The 20,492-nt window shown below is 46.0% G+C and overlaps 1 protein-coding gene across 4 annotated transcripts in view; it reads right to left on the bottom strand.

Moving 5' to 3' along the window:
- Window positions 1-3,529: 3,529 nt before the first annotated feature.
- The window catches only part of LTF (lactotransferrin), a 29,094-nt gene continuing 12,131 nt past the window's right edge, over window positions 3,530-20,492 (bottom strand). For 3 of the 4 annotated variants that reach the window (XM_025377819.1, XM_025377822.1, XM_025377821.1), the window contains 11 exons: window positions 17,986-18,164; window positions 17,350-17,524; window positions 16,355-16,509; window positions 14,797-14,887; window positions 13,922-13,975; window positions 12,767-12,922; window positions 10,936-11,077; window positions 8,978-9,045; window positions 6,859-7,043; window positions 5,502-5,691; window positions 3,530-3,755 (listed from right to left, as the gene is read on the bottom strand). In XM_025377819.1, the coding sequence (XP_025233604.1) occupies window positions 3,721-3,755; window positions 5,502-5,691; window positions 6,859-7,043; window positions 8,978-9,045; window positions 10,936-11,077; window positions 12,767-12,922; window positions 13,922-13,975; window positions 14,797-14,887; window positions 16,355-16,509; window positions 17,350-17,524; window positions 17,986-18,164 (1,430 nt within the window). In that variant the 3' untranslated portion in view covers window positions 3,530-3,720. The remainder of the gene's footprint in view (window positions 3,756-5,501; window positions 5,692-6,858; window positions 7,044-8,977; window positions 9,046-10,935; window positions 11,078-12,766; window positions 12,923-13,921; window positions 13,976-14,796; window positions 14,888-16,354; window positions 16,510-17,349; window positions 17,525-17,985; window positions 18,165-20,492) is intronic. The other variant, XM_025377820.1, reaches the window with a different exon arrangement.

Below are 20,492 nucleotides of genomic sequence, written 5' to 3'. Positions count from 1 at the left end.
CATCCTCACAATACTGAATATCATTAGCAACTTGAATTTTTAATTGTGCTAATCGATGAAAAATTATTGCCTAATTACTAGTGAGTTGAAGTTATTTAACATTAATACTCCTGATGAAATATTTTGCATTTATCACATTTTATATAAATTATCTCTATATAATTAGCACTAGAATGTCCGACTTGGTTTTCATTGTTCCTTACCTGTTTGGAAACACATTAAGAATGAGGGAGAGAATGGATGGGGACTCACCTAGGGATGCATGGATCTGGTCTGCAGCCACTCTGAGGCCTTCTTAACACTTCCCCACCTCACACTCAATTTCCCCTGGTTTGTCCACAGATACATCCAACAATTTTTATGTAAATAAGAAAGAAAGACCCAGCTTTCAATGGAAAACAGTAGGTTGGATTTTATAACTGAAGTGACAAAAAGAAATAAGGGATTTTATTATGGGGGAGGTCCAAACCCTGGTAAAAAACAAAATTCATTGAAATTGTTTAAAAATTCAAGGATTAAATCAGATTATTTTGGATTCAGTAGGCATTAGATTACTCTAAAGCCCAGGGATACTTGATTTTGTAGAATGCGAGGAAAGTATAGAAAAGAGAAACGAAGAGGTAAAGTCATGGCTAATAACCTGGAAGGGGTCTGTAAGGAGCCAAAGGCCTGTGGGACGTGACCAACTCAGCATTCCACTAGAGGCTACATGAGCAAACAGCAAACTGTTTATCATGAATGCAGGATGCGGGCAAACTCAACACTTCTTCCACTGCCAGAAGGTTTGCTGAGGGAAATCGCTTCCTGGCTTGGAGCTCCTTGAGATTATCTACTGGGACATCTAGAGAATGCAGTCTTGCAAGCCTATTCTGGACCGAGCAGCTGACCCCTTCTTACACGTACCCCTTCTCGCTATCTCTTTTGCCTAATACATATGGAGAGTTGTGTAAAGCTCAGGGCCCTTGTCCACTAGAGGCAAAGTGCCCCCGACCCCTTCTTCCAAATATACTCTTTTGTCTCTTGTCTTTTATTCCCACGTTTGCCCCCTTTGTTCAGTTTCCCCAGGTTCGTGCGGGTTACATAGTGGTGCCCTGAACAATGACAGAATCTGGTGCTCTACAGAAATAACATTTTAAAGAAAGATTTGGGACCTAGAGACCCCAGGAGACATACACAAAAATGATAAGAGGATGTGCCCAAACCAATCTTAAAGTTGTGGCACAGGGTGAGGCAGATGAAGCTGTTACTGAGCCTCGGAGAGTGACTGGTGTCACAGCAAATGTTAGCAATGGCCTGAAGGGAGGGTTTCTGAAATCAAACATGAATGATTCCCCCTCAGGAAACCCAACCTCGGGAGCTACTGCATGGTTCTCTGTATGGGGAAGTATCATCAATGCAGGACACATTGTGAAATACCACAGGAAGCATCCTGCATCTAGTCAATCTTCTGTTTCCGGAGTGGCCTGTGCAGCTGTGCAGGCAGAGGCCCGACCAACCTGGTGAGTAGCACACAGGGACTGAGATCCAGCCACACACACCAGGCCATGCTCTGGGAAGGGGGCGGGACCCGGGCAAAGGACACTTCTCTAGGACTGCGCAGAAGCCTTTGTGGGCTGATGGGACATTCCTGTGATGGCTTTCTGGCTGGGCACTGTGAAATGCTCTGAAGATTTTTCTTTGCACTGTTGCACTAACCCCAGTCCCCCATCACTGCCTCTTCCTCCTGGGCGACCTCATTGATGTTGTGGCCACGTGAATTCTCTGGCCAATGAAATGATGAAGATGATATGGCCTCTGCCACGCAGACACTGTATTATTGTATGATGCTTTTGATTCTCTCTTTTCTTAAGTTAAAGCGGTTTATTAAGAAAATAAAGGAATGAAAGAATGGCACTCCGTAGGCAGAGCAGCTGCCTCTGTCTCTTTTATTTTCCCCTCTCTCTCAAGCCCAACGTGCCCAAAACTGGGGCTGCTGGTTCAGCCCGGGTCTGAGAATAAAGACGTGAGTCACAGAGCCATTGCTGACCCATTATGGGGATGGACACAAGAGAGAAACACATTTTTGTCATGTTAGCCACTAAGATTTTGACTTGGAGACCATTTCCTACAGCAATATAACCGAGCATGAACAGAGAGACACAATGGTGTTCCATTTCTTTTCAACCTGGAACAGGAGAATTTCACAGGTGGGCCTTACTTTCACTTTAGTATCTTATTTAGACAAGAAAGTTCATACTGTTCAAATGTCATGTTTTACAGTGCTGGCATTATCACTGCTGTGGCTACCCCATCAGATGTTGCTCACTGACTAATCTTCTCATGTTAGTGAGGATGGACAACACATCTGGCCATAATTCGAAGTAGCAAATAGGAAAAGAGCTTCATCCTAGTATTATGGGACCTTAATTAATGTCCTTTCCTGACAGGTTTTAGAGGCTTTTGCAGACAGCAGTAGAGCTTTTAATCTCACTGACAGTGGGGAACATGGCCAAAAGGTTGCCCCCAGAATGGAGGCAGAGTTTCAGGACATTTGTCTGATCTCTGCTCTTGAAGGGACAGTCTCACCCTGATTGACACTTTCGCCTGTTATGTCCAAAGAACCAATGGAAAAGCAGGAAAATTATTCCTTCTTCATTTCTGTCTTCGTTATTTAAAGTTACTCTGTCTTCACTTGTCTCTCCTCCTTTTCTCTGCTTCCTACTTAGCCCTTTAGAAATGCAATTATAATCTTTTGTCTCCTCTTCACCAGACACTCCCAACAGGGCAAGTTCATCTAACTATGTGCTCTTAGTTAGAAGCTCCAGAGCAGAACTCTCTCCCACCAAGAGGCTACCTTGAGACATAACAGTCAATTTACAAGCCAAAATATGCTCTCTATAAAACTCTTCCACCTGGAAATTTTTTGGCTGCTTTTACAACCTAGTTGTGCCCACACAGTCACCAGCAGTAACCAGCTCAACTGCCTGGTAGATAAGGCACCAAAGCTAGTACCCAGACCCCCCACCTGCTCACTTCCTGCCCTGCATGCCTCACCCCCCATTTAAAAGCCTCTGCTTTCTGCTCCAAAGGTGAAACAGGAGTGAAAGAATGGCACTCCATTCTGTACTAGGGGAAGAAGCCTGTACTTCTTCCCCTAAGGTAGCTTTGGAATAAAAGTCACCTTCTTTATACCAAACCTAGCTCTTGTTAATTAGACTCTGCAAGTGATGAGCAACTGAACCTACATTTCAGTTGTAATTCCTATGCCTGCTCTTCCTGCCCTGCCTTGGGCACACACACACACACACACTCCCAGGCACACACACGCACATGCACTGAGACAGCTATGTGAATAACCAACCAGATCCCCTTGGGAAAACCAGTGCTTGGCTTGGCCTTAAATTCCAGACCCTTGGGCATCATACCCAAGACTGCGAGAAAGAGGAGGGGCTGGACCTGAAAAACTTGGAAGGGAAGGTCCAACTGTACAGGTATTTTGTCAGGCATGTGATTTCAGTATAAAATTCTAGAAAAGATGAGTGACACTTTATAAGGAGAGAATATCAACAATATTTCTCATTTTATTTCTTGCTAAGACGACAGCAGGGAATTGTGAGCAGATGGATGGGCAATCCCCACCCTCAGCCAGGGAGGCCAAGGCCCCAGCACACCCGGGGAGAAGGGCTGGAGGCAGTGAATGGCTGAGGCTTCCTTGGGGAGGCTGGGCCATCTTCTCGGGTTTTACTTCTGGAGGAACGCACAGGCTTCCAGGAGGGCTGTGGGACACAACAGAGCAAGAGATTCAGAAACTGATTTCTTCTTTTTTTAAAATCAATAAACCAGTTATTTAAACCAATAAATCAAAGAGGATACTAAGAGTTTTCTCTGCCCTTCTTCCATCACTGTGAGTCAGTGCTTGCCACACTCATATTCCCGTTCCCCTACTCCTAGTGACTACGGTGTTCAAGGGAGCCAGAGTCTAGCCCTCACCAGCCACGGTGTTTCCCTGCTCTGGCCTGAGAGACACAACTGCCCTGCAATTGTCTCTAATTGAATTGACTGTCACATTCTCAAGTTCACAAGACATTGGTGGTCCTCTAGCTTCTCCTGGAATGTGAACCTGTTTGCAATCATGCATCATGCTCATCTGCAGATTCACTCATTCATTCACAGATCCTTACTGAGCACCTACTCTGCTGTGCTAAGTGCTGGGGACTCAGCATGAATAGATAGGCCTGCCCTCAAGAAGCACGTGGTCTATGCAGTCCTGAACTGGCTGCTCACAAGAAGAGCCCTGTAGCCATATTTCTCAGAGGGCGGTCATGACCTGCATCACAGTGATCTGAGTTGTTGGTCAATACAGAAAAGGGTTTCTCAACCTTGGCACTATTGACATTTGGGGCCTCATAATAACTCTTTGTTGCAGGGGGCTGGCTGTGCTTTGTTTAGTAGCATCCCTGGCCTCTATGATATATTTGGTACCAGCAGCACCCGCTACGTTGTAAGAATCAAAAGTGCTTCTCAGCATTGCCAAATGTTCCCTCAGGGGAAAAATTGTCTCTCATTGAAAACCACCAATAAAGACATTCCTGGCCCTGCTCCCATGCCTGGACCAACAGCATCCCCAATGCCTCTGACTCTGGGTGAGGGACCAGGAATAGGAATCTGGATGATTGCAGTGCACAGGCAGCTGTGCACACTGAAATCCCACAATTATAACCGGGAGCCTTACAATACTCCGTGATGTCTTCTAAATATTTTAAGGGATTAAATTAGTATCAATATATTTCCCTGGTTAAGATACGTTTTCCTACACTTGAATTTTTTTGAGCTTTTGTTTTCTCAATAGTTGGCATCTGTGGTAACTGTCTAGATCAGGTTTTGTTTTTTGTTTTTTGTTTTTTTTTTTGAGGCAGGGTCTCTCGGTGTCACCTAGGCTGTAGTGCAGTGGTACAATTATAGCTCATTGCAGCTTCAACCTTCTGGGCTCAAGCAATCCTCCTATTTCAGCCTCTCAAGTAGCTGGGACTACAGGTGCTTGACACCACACCAGGCTAATTTTTAAAATTATTTTTGTAGAGACAAAGTCTCCCTGTGTTGGCCAGGCTGGTCTCAAACTCCTGGGCTCAAACCATCCTCCCACCTCTGTCCCAGCTCTGCTTCCCAAGGTGCTGGGATGACAGGTGTGAGTCATCACACCTGGCCAGTTTTGTCACTTCTCAATGCATGTGTATATATACACTTTTCACTTTACTGAATAAAATGGATTATCATTTTCCAAAGACTTCATGACAGAGCAGTCACTATCAGTACTATAAACTTTATAAAAATATATTACATACTGCTCTATTTTATTCTCTAATTCTTTTATCAATGAGATTAGAATGTCCTGAATTATAAAGAGATATTATCTTTCCTTAACATTTTTACACCTGTGTTAGTTCCTAGAATGCTGTTTGGCCCTCAGACCTTGACCTTCACCAGTGGTGGTTTCTCGGGGATGCTAACTAGGGTCTACTTACGGGAGCTTGAGCACTTTTTCAGATTAGTAATGGCTGTGACATACTGTGGTCCCAAATATTTTTCATATGTTGTTTTGCCATGGAGTCTGGCCAGACACTCCGTGTTGTCATTGAACAGAAGGTTTTTGGTTTTCGACTGGAATAAGCAAAATGTGCCCGGGCAGTCAGATCCATTTTTCCCAAATTTAGCCTGCAACAAAAGGGCAGACAGTGAGTAGCTAAGGAAAAGAGGAATTCATGGGTTAAAGGAGGCAAAGGGGTATTTCTCCCACCCAAGAACAGCCCTGAGAAAACCATGGGGCAGAAAGAGCTGAGTTCCGGAGTCATTCCACCTCCTTAGTGGAGTCCCCCACCCCACACTCCTGCTGGCAGGCCCGCCCTGGGCAGCATCCAGGCCTCACACCACTTCTGGTCCTACCTCCTACTATCTGCCATCTTTCCTTCCTTCTTAACCTGCGACCTTTTCCCATACGACTTCTTATGGGTGACAAGGTGACAGCAGAGGGGTTTTGAGATCTGCCCTCACAAGTCAATTGCTTAGGACATTCTAATATGCAGCTCTTCTAGACAGGCAGGCTGCTAGGAAAACCCAGGCTCGGCCACTAACCAGCTCAGTGTGCAGGCCGGTCACCCTGCCTCCCTCACACAGTTCCTGCTCTGTCCCAGGCTCCCATGTGGGGAGACTGAGACCCAAACCCCTCAGTCATGGCAGCTCTCTCACCAGCACCAGTGTGTATGCACAGTAAGGGCTCCATAAAGACCGGTTATGGAGACCAGTCTTATTATTCCTGGGTTGTTTTCTTTAAAAGCACACATAGAGACATGATGTTATATGATACAAATAGAAGTTCTAATAAAATCCCAGATTTTAAGAAAATTTGGGGATTTTCTTCAAATCACATTTAGGTAGCCCTGAATCTATAGGGCACATTTTGGGTTTGCTGTTTTAGGGGCCTGGCCTAGAGCATTGTTCAGACGGCCCAGGTTCAGGAAACACCACCTGAGTAAAGCACTATACCAAGGAGTGTGGGAGGAAGGCTCAGCAGTTCCCAAATTTGCCAGAAGAACAACAGGAGGGCAAAAGACAGTCTCTGAGCCAGGCAGTGAGGGCAACAAGGCCAGGGCACAGAGACTTAGCCAAAATCGAGTGAGTCCCAGAAAGCCCAGAGTCAGAAGCCTCTGTTGTTCTTGTTGACACTCCGGGCAACCCCACGGCATGAAGCCAATACTGTCACCATGAGCTTCAAGCAGAGGGACTAGAGAGGCTCGAGTGGGCTGGTGCACCTAGCTCTGTGATCTCCCCACCTAACAAGAGCCCACACAGCTAAGAAAGCACTAGAAGCCCTGTGCTCCATACCTGTTGGTCGAACAGCACCTGTTTCAGGCGTTCCACCTTATCTGTCCGAGACACCACGGCATGATTCGGGGCCGTGGCGAGATGGCAGCTCCTAGCCTCAGTCACAGGCTTCCGCGTGCCATCGAGGCACAGCAGCTCAAAGTCGTTCAGCTTCAAATCCTTAGCCCATGCTTCAGTGTTCTTTCCTGGGGAGAAAAAGAAGGTGGCATCATCCACGGCTCCCCTGCTCAGCCACCAAGTCTCTTCTGGATGGGTGTGGCCATCCCACTGACCTCTCAAATGCACACACTGGGGTTGTGGTGATGTGAGGAAGAGAAAATGAGCTTTGTCCTACACAAGCTGTACAAACTTCAAATATACCAAATATGAGTGCTGTGTCCATGCAATGGAATGTTATTCAGCAATAAAAGGGAGTGAAGTTCTGGTACATGCTGCAACATGCATGAACCTTGAAGACGATGCTAAGTGAAAGAAGCCAGTCACAAAAGACCACGTAATAGGCTGGGCAGAGTGGCTCATGCCTGTAATCCCAGCCCTTTGGAGGCCAAGCTGGGAGAATCACTTGAAGCTAGCAGTTCACGACCAGCCTGGGCAACACAGCAAGACCTCATCTCAAAAAAAACCCACCATATATTATATTACTCCATGTATATGAAATGTCCAGAATAGGCCAACCTATGGAGGCAGAAAGCGGATTGATGGTCCCCAGTGCTGAAGAAGGATGGGGCAATGACTGATAATACGTGCAGGGGTTTCTTTATGGGATGATGCAAGCGTTCTAGAGTTGGACTGTGTTGATGGCTGCACAACTCTGTGAATGTGCCAGAGATCACTGTATTGTACACTTTGCATGGGTGGATATTTTTAGTATACGAATTCTACCTCAATAAAGCTGTTACGAGTTCTTATTTTTTTAAAGAGGAAAACCCTCCTCCACCTATGCCATATTTTTCAGTGAGTTCCAGAAAAAGAATAGATGGTTTACATTCAAGGAGAAATTGGTGTCTCTTCCCTTTCATATTCAAATGCTATTAGTGTAACCAGAGAAAGGAAAGGAACTTTTGTAGATTTATCAAATATATATAGTCAATTCTAACAAAGTACAGTTGCAAAGTACCAGAGAAAGTTAAAATTAAATTTGACATCAATCTGATCCCTGGAGATTACTTTAGTGAATGGCTTGTAAATTCTAAATGTAATTGTATGCATGTCTATTTTGTGCAGATACAGGCTCATTGTTCAGGCTCCTGCTTGTCTCTCTGCCCTCTCCCTTTAAGAAAGCACTTTATTCATTCTCTTGGATTCCTCTATTTGATACTGAAATACTTTCAGATTTACATGCCTGGTTTTAATCTCCATCCCAAGAGACTCTAGAAGGGGCAAAAGCAGAAGGGAGAAGTGACTGTGACTGCAGTGATTACTGAAGGAGGGAGGCCGAAAGTGGAGGCAGTTCTTTCTCAGGGAACAAAATAGCAAGTCACCTGCTGAGACTAGGGGGTGGGAATGCTGAAGTGGGGCTAAGGAGACAGATACAGATTGGAAGGTAGCAAATGGCTGAGGACCAGAAGAGAGAGTGATTGTTCAAACATTGACTGGAAGATTATCTTCCGTCATCTGCAACCACCTGTAATTTTGTTCCCACTAACTCCCAAGGAGTCTCCAGACCAAGGCTCACATGGGGATGAATGAAGGCCTCTACTTCCTTTTTCATAAACGGAGCCTTCATTTGCATGTGTTCACCCAGTTTTGCAGCATCATCCACAGTTTCCAACAGGCATGCCTGATCTCATGCATGAGGGCAGACGGTGTGTTTCTGTGGTTGACTAGACGAAGCCAGGGAGACATTTGCTACTGAGCATGGCTAGTATCTGTGTGTGTGTGAGTGTATGTGCATGTGTGTCTGTGTGTGTGAGAGTGTGTGTATGAATTTGGTTTCAAAATCCATATGACACCTACAGATGTTATCATGTTGTCTATTGAGATAAAGAATTTTGGAATTCTTTTAATCAAAAATCTGGAGAATGTTATAAAACCTTCCGAAAGGCAAACCTGAACACTAAGATGTGTTGTGATGCCAAAGACTCTGCTCTGAAGGAGAAAAGGAAACACCTTCACCTACCATCAGTGTTCTGCAAGACAGTGACATCTTTCACAAACGCAACGTCTCCAGCATTCTCAGCCAGGCACCTAAAATGTTCCAGAAAATATGCACATAATTACAGAAGAGAAACTAGTAGGGCTTTCATAAATACTTGTAATATGCATTCCAAAAACTGAAATACAGAAGTACACATCTAGAAGACAACTATTTCTAGGAATTTACTGTTTACAATGGCAGATTGAACACAGGTGTACCTGTCCTCCTTTTAAAACCCTACATAAAAGACATTACAAAACCAAGAAAGCGAAAGATAGACAATCCAGGAAACAGGCAATCTAACATGAAGACAAAGTGAAGCACCAGAATAATGGTCAACAGGACCCCCAGGACCACAGATGTGCAGGTGGCCTGCAGAGCAACCAATCCAAACTGCAGCAGGAAGATGGACACATTCCGGAGCAGCAGTTCCAAGTGAATGATGAAACTGCGATAGCACCCACTGTGTGTGTGTGTGTGTGTGTGTGTGTGTGCGCGTGTGTGTGTATGTGCATGTTGTTAGAATATTTACATTACTGGCAGAGAGTTTTGGGATGAAGTAGTGTTGTTTTTTTTTTTTTCAAGTGCAGAAAATTAAGCAGATAAGAAAAGACACCTATGAACTCCAGATAAACAAAAGTTTATACAATAAGGGAAATATAACATGAGAATAACGCTTACACAGTCATAAGTACTGAATATGACATTAGCATGTTGGGTGCTGAAGAGCTGAAGTTTGTGGTTGTGGGGTGGAAGAGGTGCCGGGGGCAGTGTGAGAGGCTAGATCTTCTTCTATAGTACAGAGTCAGCAGAAAGTTAAAAATTAAGAACCAGCATTATAAGGATCATAGAAATAAAGGGGTAAGACACTGGTTTCAGCGTTTAATTATTTTGCTATAAATTTCCCCAATCTAGATTCTAGATAGAATTTAAACAGAAGACAAGGAATTTTCTTCCAGTATAAACAGGAATATTAAAATGTGGGTGTTTCCAGTGAACTAATACCTTGCTGCAGGTCTGAAAAAAAAAGAGGAGCACAGGATTCTTTTGGGCTCTTATGAGACGTGTGTTCAGCATTTCTGAGTAGAATCACATTTCCATTTGCAAATCCTTAGTCCCTTAAAGATATTTTTATACATTCACAAAAGTTTTTTTTGTTTTGGGTTTTTTAGGAGCCACTCAGAGTACAGCAAAAGCCACTTTTATGTCATTTCATCACTGGAACAAGGCGGTTGAATTTATGTTAAAAAGTTCAAAGACACCCTCGGACACGTGACGCCATCTGGTGGTGAAATGTACTCTCGGCAAGTGGAGGAAAAGGAACCCGGGAAGATCCGCTCTGCGCCCTTCACACCGGTAAATCGTGCCCCTGAGAAGCAACGCCCAGATAAAGGGCGCTGTAAAACGTGGGGTGTGGTTACAAATCACAAAGTGGTTATAATTTGTGAATTCTGAAAACTTGTTTTTTGGCTTATTTTTCACTTCGTTACTGGAGAATAACACTGCAATTCTGCTATCTCTTTGCCATTTCCAAGGCCAAAGTCAGAGAAAAGGGGAAACCTACGACATAATGGTGACCTAGGTGAGAAGAGAGGGGGCGGTGATGAGAAAGAGAATTCTCCCCCACAAATGGAACTGTAGAAAGCACTTAGGACACCACACTCTACCCATTGGATTTTCAGGACGAGGCTATTGAGGCTACTGCTGTTGATCTTGGCTCAAAGCCACAGGGAGAAGCACTGTGGAGCTGAGGTGAGACAGCCCTGGTGCCAGCCTCCACTCTCCGGGGCAGTGGGTGTGGTGTGGACAGCCCTCACTGGGGCCACCCATGAGCCCCCACTCTGCTGTGACAGGTCACATCTGGCCCCTTAGAACTGCAATGCCGACATGCTGAGGGATGAGATGAGGCCCCATCCTGATGGACTCAGTCACAGACTCACCGGAAAGCCCCAGTGTAGCCGTAGTATCTCTCACTTTTGTTGGGCACGCACTTATTCTCACCCTGCTCATTGCCAATACACAGAGCACAGAGATTAGATCTCGGGTCAGCCCCAGGGGCACAGCTTTGACTGAAGTATTCATCTGGAGAGAAGGAACACAGGGAGTCAGCTCTTCCAACCTGAGTCCACACAAGCAGCCTTTATCTAACAGCTGATGCAGGTTGGTTTCCGTTCATTAGACTTCCCAAGACAGCAGTCTGGATAGAACACACTCACCATCGCAAAGCGACATGTTGTCACCAACATAGGACCCAGCAGAAAAGCTTCATTCAGACTGTAGGCACTGATGGACTCCCAACTAAGTCTGGGGATGACAGCTGTGGCTGCCTGGAGGGTCCCATCATCACAGCCTCTTGCTGGGGACTCAGCTCATGACCATGGTGGCCGTGTGCATCAGAGCCTGTGAGTTGCCTAGTCCAGGACCTGATTTTGTTTTCATCAGTAATGGAAACCCTGCTTTGTATCTGGGTGCCTGGCCCTTTGGTATAAAGACTAGACTTATCAGACTCCCTGGGGCTCTTATGGGTATATGGGTAGCTACTGGCCAGTGAAATGTCAGCAGGAGAGTTGGGTGCCAGCTTCTTAGAAACATCCTTGAAAGACAATTGGTACATGCCTTTTGCCCTCTCTTCTCTTTTTTTCATCCTGCACATGGAATGCAGAAGCAGGGACTGGATTTACAGATGCAATGTAGGCCATGAGGTAACCTTGAGCACAGAAGCCATACAAATGGCAGAGTAGCCCGATGATGAAAGCCCAGGTTCCAGACACCACATTGTCTTAATACCGGCCCTAGGCAAACCACCTCTGGACTACATGACACAGAAATTAACTTCTGTCTTGTTTAAGCCTCTCCTATTTCAGGAGTTTTCTGTTCCTTGCAGCTGAACCTGATCTGAACTCACTCACTGTATGATTTAACCCAAGAAAGAATAAACAAAGATGACAAGAAAGCTCTGCCCCACTGAGCAAATGTCACCCATTATCAGACTCCCACAACCCGTGCTGCTGGAAGAACCACACTATGTGTCAACCTCGGGAAAAGTTGGGGGTTCCCACCCCATCCTGGCAGTTTCCCTACAGCTCAGAGGCTACCGTGGAGCTGGTGAGGAGCAGAGCCACGTGAAAGCCTGCCCTAGCCACAATCAAAATCCATGCAGTGGAGCCCCTGCTCTAGGAGACGCCCATACAAGAGGGGAGTCTCATTGAGGATGTGCTACACACCACGCCACAGGGCCCGCAGCAGGCAGGGCATGGCATATGCTGACTAAGATGAGTGCGGGGTGTGGTGGGGAGAGAAAACTGCAGAAGCAGGTGGAGCCAGACTCTTGAGGTCTTATTCAGGCTCCTTTGCTATGTAGAGTAAGCAGTCAGTTTTGCTTAGTAACAGGAGTCAGCTTTCATGAGGCAGGCAGACACCTTTCCCCAAGCTAAGAAGCCAGAGTTTAAGAGGAATTTAGGTCTGGAGCTCCAAGAGCTAAAAAGCATTTGTACGTCTTGGAACTTGCATTTATTCTTAGGGTGCAGCAAAATAGGCAGATATTCCGATCTTTAATCTTGGGGTAGGGTGAGTGGGGCTTGGGAAGTGCTGTGCAGGGAAACCCCCAGTGCACCCACGCCTCCAGGGGGCAGCCACGGGGGAAATTTCCTTATGCCGGAAGAGGCGTCACTATCAGCCTGCAAATCCCTCCCCTCCCTTTGCTAAGGTTCCACAGCACAATGTGCCTACCCCCCAGGGGGGCCCACCCACCGTCCCTTTGGGACTCCTTACCAAATTTGCAGGAGCCCGTCTGGTTGAAGAGCAGGCCTATGGGGATGTTCCAGCCTGCAGTCCTGTCCACAGCGGTGTGGCAGGACTTCTTGCCTTTCAGAGAGTTCCACGTAAGGCCAGCGTCTGAATTCCTAACCACCGCCACGGCAAGATATCCTGGCATAACAGATGACAGAAAAACAAGCCTTAACCTCCAGGAGGCCCGGCATATGGATTCCAGTGGAGCTGTCTGCAGCCCAGGCCAAAACAGGCCACGAAGCATCACCAGGCAATGATTCCCACAAAGAACTGGCCTTTTCAGGTAGACCGAGAAAGCATAAGCTGCTGCCTTACGTTAAGGCGAGATTGATCTGAGCTATGAAATAAAACAGTAAGAAAAGCTGATTCTTTTAGTGATTACAGGGGACTGTCTTCAACCAGCCACACAATGTCCCTGAGTTACAAACCAGCAACGCGTCTCTCGGTGGTAGCTTCTAAAGCAACAAACACTATAAACAACAAGAGTGACCCCAACAGTACATAAATCGCCAACCACAGTGTGCATCAGGCAAGAGCACCCACATCCAGCCGAGTAACTGTTGTGTGGGTGCAGGGGCGCATTTCTCCAGGGACCGGCCTGAGGTGAGTCTGAACCAGTCCTGTACCGGTTGAACTCAACATGGTTGCCATTGTCCTCCTGAGAGAATGCATCTGACAGACACCCACCAAGGGCAAGTCTCTTCTGAAACTGAGCAAGCACCAGCTCTAGTGGGCAGGGGGAGTAGTGCAGAGAGCACTGGATCTGACACGAGGGACCCTGGGTCAAGACCAGGATCTACCACAGTATTACCTGTGGCTGTGAGTGAGATCCTGGGCACTTGGGGTCTGTCGGTGCCACTGTTTCCTCATCCCGATGAGGGGGGAAGTAGCACTCCCTAGTCCATGACCAGGACACAATGAGGGACTATATGGATGGTCTTTGCCAAGTGTGAAGGTCAATATAAACATTCATTGAAACTACTCCTCTGTGAATTATTTGCACCCTTAAAATTATGGCTCCTAGAAGCCCTACAGCTTCTAGGGCTGCAATTCTTTCTATTTTTTACAGTTCCCACCACTTCCTCTTCCAGCAACAAAACTTATCCTTGACCCTGAAAGTGGCTAATGCCAACTCACCTTCCACAGGTCTATCCACACAGTTAGGATCAGGGTCACTGCTTTGTTGGGGTTCTGAAAGAATAAAGACAAGCAAGACATCATTATCCATTCAGATGTAGTGAGAAGCCACAAACTTTTAAATCTCAATGATGCAGAATCAAGTCCAAAGAGACCGTCCCAGCAGTTCCATGCAGGAGAAATGCGTCTATATGTTCACCAAAAGACATGGCACAGAGATGCACAGCAGCACTATTCACAACAGCCACCAACTGGAAACTACTCAAATGCCCATTCACACTCAAATGACTGAATAATCACAGTAGACTCACACAGTGACGAGACTGAACAGTCTGCAACTACACGCTTAGGTGGATGAAATGCATAAAGATGAGCAAGAGAAACCAGACAAAAAAAACACACACACACATGCTGTGCAACTCCTTTAACGTGAAGTTTAAAACATACACAAACTTAGACCTGCACCCTCAGAAGTCAGGAGAGAGGCTTCCCTTGTAGGAGTAAGGGGGCGGGGGACAGGAGGACACAGGGGGCTTCTGAAACTTGCGCATGTTTGATCTGGGCCCGAGTGCATGGACTGTATAGTGTGTGAAGTGTAATGAGTTGTACATTTATGTGCACTTTTCTGTTTGTATGTTATCATTCACTAAGATCTTCTGAAAAATTAAGAAGATAAAACCAATCTGTTCCTTGTTAGTTCTGAACACAATAGGCCTTTGTGGATGACACGGCCCCTTTCCCTTCTTTCCCGGATTCTCCCTTTTGAATGTATCTGTCCATGATAACGTTTCACCTGCATTCATCGAATGGGATTACTCATTGCCCCACTCCCATGACCCAGAGGGAATACACCAGAGAATGCTAACTCCACTTACTGTAGTTCTCTGCCAGGACAGGCACCAAACCACATTTGCCTGCAGTGTACACATATCCTCCATCCAAACTCATGGCATCAGCTTCTCCTTTCTGCAAAGACAGAGCAGATCTCCAGCACCACAGGGAGGCTGCATCTCATCCTGCCTGTCTGTACAGCTCTCTGAGAGAATGGTTTTCTGTCAGGTGACCAGTGAAACAGCAGAAAGAGATGGATTGTTCGAACTGAGCACCCAGAGGGAACACCATGTGCACCTCTAATTCTCTCGCAGCCCTGCCTGCTTTCTGGGCTATCAATTCAACTGGAAAGACCAGGCACAGCTTGCACTAATCCTCCGTCCTCTGAGCAAAACCTTTTCTGTGCCCCTGGCACTTTGGAGACATCCTCCTGGAGCAGTCTCACTCACTGAGGACACTGATGGGAACAGCTGGCTTCATCTAATCTGAACTCACTGCACTCCCAGCGCTACACAGAAGTTGTCCAACACATAAGCTGAAGCCATCATATTGGCCCACCACCAGAATGAACAAGTCCAGACTGCAACACAGGGTCATGGACTCATTAGGAGTATGAAATGACCTCTTTGGCCCAGTAATATTTTTTACAACTATATTAAAAATAAAGATGTGGACAAAGATCTCTACTCAAGAATGCTCACCACAGGGTTATTGATAATAGCAAAGTAAGGGACAAAGAGGAATGGGAGCATGACTAAACTGAGCCGTATTCACATAAAAGATACCCTGGAAGCATGTTTAAAAAATGTTTTCGTCTGAGTGCTATGACTCACACCTGTAATCCCAGCACGTTGAGGGGCCGAAGCAGGAAGATTGCTTGAGCCCAGGAGTTCAAGACGAGCCTGGGCAACAAAGCGAGACTCTGTTGCTGCAAAAATAATGATAATAATAATAATAATGCAGGCATGGTGGCGTATGCCTGTAGCTCCAGCTACTTGGGAGGCTGAGATGGGAGGATCACTTGAGCCCAAGAGTTCCAGGCTGCAGTGAACTGTGGTAGTACCACTGCCCTCCAGCCTGGGTGACAGATCAAGAATCTTTCTCTTTAAAAAAAAGAAAAATTAATGTTTTCTAAGAGTAAACATTCATGTGGAAGAATGCCCATTATATGCTGTTTAGTGAAAAGGGCTTAAAAACGACATCACTGAAACACTTCATTATTGTTGCATGCATATCTGTAGACACACAGAGAAATACTGGAATGGAGAATTAGCCAGACTTTAACCATGTCTGTCCCTCTGTGTGAGATCACAGGTGGTTTGGGGGGTTTGTTGTTGTTTTGTTTTAACATCATACCTTTCCATATTTTCCAAATTCCTTACAATAATCCTGAGTTGTTCTTGTAATCAGAGGAGTGGGAAACCCACAGTAAACTGCTTTTTGAACCTAAAATGGTGCATGTCCCTGAGCACACCCTCCAGGTGTCCCTGCCTCATTCGGGCCCATGTGACCTCTTTGACTGCTGACTTCACTTTAAGCAGATGCTCAGGCCCTGGGTCTTCCACAGGGCCAGCCGCCCACCCCTGGGATGGAGACCCCTACCAGCACCAGGGCGATGCAGTCGTCCGCAGTGGAGGCCAAGGAGCAGTTCACATTGCCTTCGCTCAGGGCACTCCACTGGTCACACTTTTCCAGCTCCTGCTGGCCCACTGCACACCACACGACCCGCGCACGCCGGGCAGCCACCTCCTCCTCACCTGCCAGAGGGAAGACCGCAGGTTGGCCGGGAAACCTGAACCTTGCCAGGTTGTCCAGCCTCCCCAGAGCCAGGGTCCTGCCCAGACCCTCCCTGGGACAGGAGCTACAGTAGATGTGTGGACGTGTGGACCCATGCCCTCTCCTCCTCCACTTCTCAGCTCCAAGCGCCTTCTTCAGCCCCACAGAGCTCCCTGTGTTTCCCGTTTCTGTTCCTTTGGAGAAGTTCCCTGGATTCTAATCTATCCATTAATCTTTAGTGTCAGGAGGTGCCTATTGTGTCTGTCTCTAAGGATAAAAGCTCCATGACCCAGAGACCAGTGAAAGCCCCAAGAGATGGCCTACGGGACCTTGAGCCCAGCCCTGACTTCCCCTAATACCTGCAATCACCACCAATAACTACAGTGCAGCCTCTGGGTTCCCCCAGACTCCCACTCCCAGCCCCCCCATCAGAGGAGGAGCCATAGTTGAGTTCCCCCACCATGGTGTCCCCAACTAAGTTCAAGGCCTGGGCCTGGGAAGTGGGGGTGTTCCACCAGGCCTCCGGATTCATCCAGAAGGGGTCCTGGCTCTCTTGGTTCATGTTCATGTTTCTCACTTAATAGGAGGCAAATTGATTTTTCTGCCAAGCCTGGGGAGCCTGGTGTGCACTGATCGGGTGGCCAGACTATTTTCTTAGAGACACCTGGCCTCATTCACAGAAGACACCCACACCTGTATCAAACCTCCACGATGACCCCACAGTGGCTGGGAAAAGCAGTGACCGCCACAAAGTAGGGCCACCTGCTGGGAAGTAGAAGACCGCACCAGGCGGCCGTCAGGACCCTTCTGGGCTCACTCACTTTTCTTCAAGTTCTGGATGGCAGTCAAGTAGCCAGAGCCAAGGTACAGCCCAGAATCGATCCTCGGGGGGACCCTCGAAAACCCGATGGCGGAGTCCTTGAACAGCAGATCCTTCTGCCCTCTCGGGGAGCCAAAGAGCTGGAACGCTGGTGACTTGTCCTTTCCAAACTTCTCCTAATTAAGAAAAAATAGAATTATGGTGTCAATGGTAAATATGGAGGAAACAAAAAAGATGTTAAAAAAGAGTATCTGGAGCTTTGGGAACATTCTAACTGAGAGCAGGAGCCTCAGTTGCGACCCTCCTGCAGAGGGACTCGTGCCGTCCCGGAGACCCAGCAGCTATGGCTCATTCTTTGAAGAGTTGCTGGGGTTCAAGCACCTTAGGGCCCTGAGAAGATTGCATCGACCACCCCCTGCTTCTGCTCCCATCATAAGACGCTGTCAGTCAGTGTGGCAGACGAGTTCCATTGCTTCTGCCGTCCAGAGTACAGCCTGGGCAAGCAGCCCAATGCATTAGTGTGCTATCCTGCAGCAAGGCTACAGGACTTCTAGAGTGGCAGAAGTCAGGGAAGTAAGGAAGCTTGCCCCCCACCCCCCAAATCCAAGCAAGTGGGGAGGACTGTGGGTGAAGATACCTGTGACTGGCGGAGAAGCTCCCAGATGGCGTCCTCCTTGCCATTCACACTTCGTGCCACAACGGCATGAGAAGGGACCCGCGCCAGGTGGCACTCCTTGAACTTGTCCACTGGCTTCCGAGTATTGTCTGGGCAGAGCAGCTCATAATTGTCCCTTTCAGCCGGGTCTGACAGGTCCTCTGCAGGGAAGGGGAGGTGGGAGGGAGCCTAGATGAGCCAACTCCAGCAGTAACCATGATCTATAGTTCTCCTTCTCCCCACAGAATTTTGAGTTTGGGGAGACATCTTGCACAACTGACAAAACTGAGGGTCAGAAAGGCAGGGATTTGCTCCAGAACACTCAGAAAGGTAAAGGTAGTGCCCCAAAAGCCTCAGGGGGCAGCCGAAGTGTGATCCTCTTCCTAAATCACTTAGGGCGCCCTGCGGTTCCCCTGCAGGTCAGAAAGGCCGAACCAGACCTATCTGTTTCTGCAGCACCTCTGCCTGGAAAAGTCATTTTGTAGAGACAAGCCCAGGGGGCCACCAAGGGTTACTCCCTTACCCACATCTCTGGGAAGAATAAAAATGACAAAAATGTTGATAAGGCAGGAAATAAGGCAGGAAGGTGAGTCACTTTCTAACACTGAGTGTATCAAAAGAAGGGAAAGAATGGTTTTGTGAGTGAGTTCAGGCAAATGTGGAATATCATAAATAAATTGCTTCAGAATGTGTAAAGTGATAAAAAACTTGTCCGAGTCATTTTATGAGATTAGTACAACCTTGATGTCAAAATTAGAGAAAGTACAGGAGGGAAGAATTAAAGGTTTATTTTACTTACCAACATAAATGCAAAAATTATAAATAACGAATTAGCTAACTCAGTCCCACAGAGTATTTAAAAAACTAACAGATTGGGATGAAGGCTTATCAGTTTATTCTATTAACAAAAGAATGGCTGAACATAAAAAAAAAAAACTAAAGTAATCTGCATTTAATGGAAGAAAACCATGAGATCATCTTCATCTCAATAGATGCAGAAGGACTGTTTATGTGTTCAACATCTATTTGTGTGTGTGTGTATGTTTTTTTTCAGTCTCAGAAAATGGTAATAGATAGAACTGGTAACCTTTTTGTTAGTTTGTTTATTTGTTTGTTTGAAGACTGAGTATCACTCTGTTGCCCAGCCTGGAATGCAGTGGTGCAATCTCAACTCACTGCAGCCTCCATCTCCTGGAGTCAAGAGATTCTCCTGTCTCAGCCTCCCAAGTAGCTGGGATTACAAGCCCACGCCACCATGCCTAGCTAATTTTTGTATTTTTAGTAAAGATGAGGTTTCACCATGTTGGCCAGACTGGTCTCGAACTCCTGACCCCGTGTGATCCATCCCCCTCAGTCTCCCAAAGTGCTGGGATTACAGGGGTGAGACACCATGCCGGGCCATAAGTTATTGACTTGATAAATGCCATTAATCAAAATATCTACAGCAAAAATCTTACTAAAAGAAGAAAATTTAGACATTCACCGCAAAATCAGGAAGAAGGCAAGGATGCCCACTATCACAATGCCAACACAATTCTAGATAACTGGATCACACAATTTACAAAAGAAATGGGAGATACAAACACTGGAAGGAAAAAGACAAACTCTTATTTAAAAAGATGATATAATTATTGACCAAAAAAACCAACAAAACCAACAGAAACTAATACAACTAACAAGGGAGTTCAGAGGAGTAACAAGTTATAAGAGCAACCTACAAAAATCTGATGTTATCCTCATTAACAATAACCAAATAGAAACCAATATGGACTGTAAGATGTTACAATAGCAACTCAAACCGTTAAGTAGCTTATAATTAGCCTCCCACAAAGACACATCAGACCCATAAAGGAAAAAGTTTAGTTCTTTCAAAGAAGCTAAAAAGAGGTGTGATCAAATGGGGGAAATTTAGCATCACCATGGACTGGACAACTTAATGTTATAAATATGCTGATTTTTCAAGGAACAATTTAAATTCAATACAATTCCAATCAAAATTTCCAGAAATTCAACAAAATAATTCTGAAGTTTTAGCTCAGTATATTTGAAAGGGAATAATAAAGTGAAAGGGGAGAAGGAGGTCTCTCTCATTCTCTCTCTCTTCCTCTCACTGGCTCTCTCTCTCTCTCTCTCTCTCTTCTCTCCACCAGATAGTAAGACCCATTGTAAGTCACAATATCAAAAGCAGAAAAAGTGCAAATACACCAATGAAACAAAATAGCTCAGAAACTGGTCCACTCAGATATATACAAACTTGGTGTAGAATTGGCTTCACATATCAGTAGAAAAAAGATAATTTTGTATAGTTTTTATTGTAAGGAAAATTGCCTCACTGTAAAGGGGATAAAATGCAAAAGCCAAATCCATATCTGATTTTTCTAGGTAGAGCACGTATACATAGATGAGGAAGGGAATCTTCAAATCTTATTGTAGGAAATAGTTATGATTTGGGTGTGAAGAAGGGCATCTTTGAAAGACCTCAAAACTAC

Source organism: Theropithecus gelada, chromosome 2, assembly GCF_003255815.1.
Source record: "Theropithecus gelada isolate Dixy chromosome 2, Tgel_1.0, whole genome shotgun sequence".
NCBI lineage: Eukaryota > Metazoa > Chordata > Mammalia > Primates > Cercopithecidae > Theropithecus > Theropithecus gelada.
This window is presented reverse-complemented; position numbering and strand designations above follow the sequence as displayed.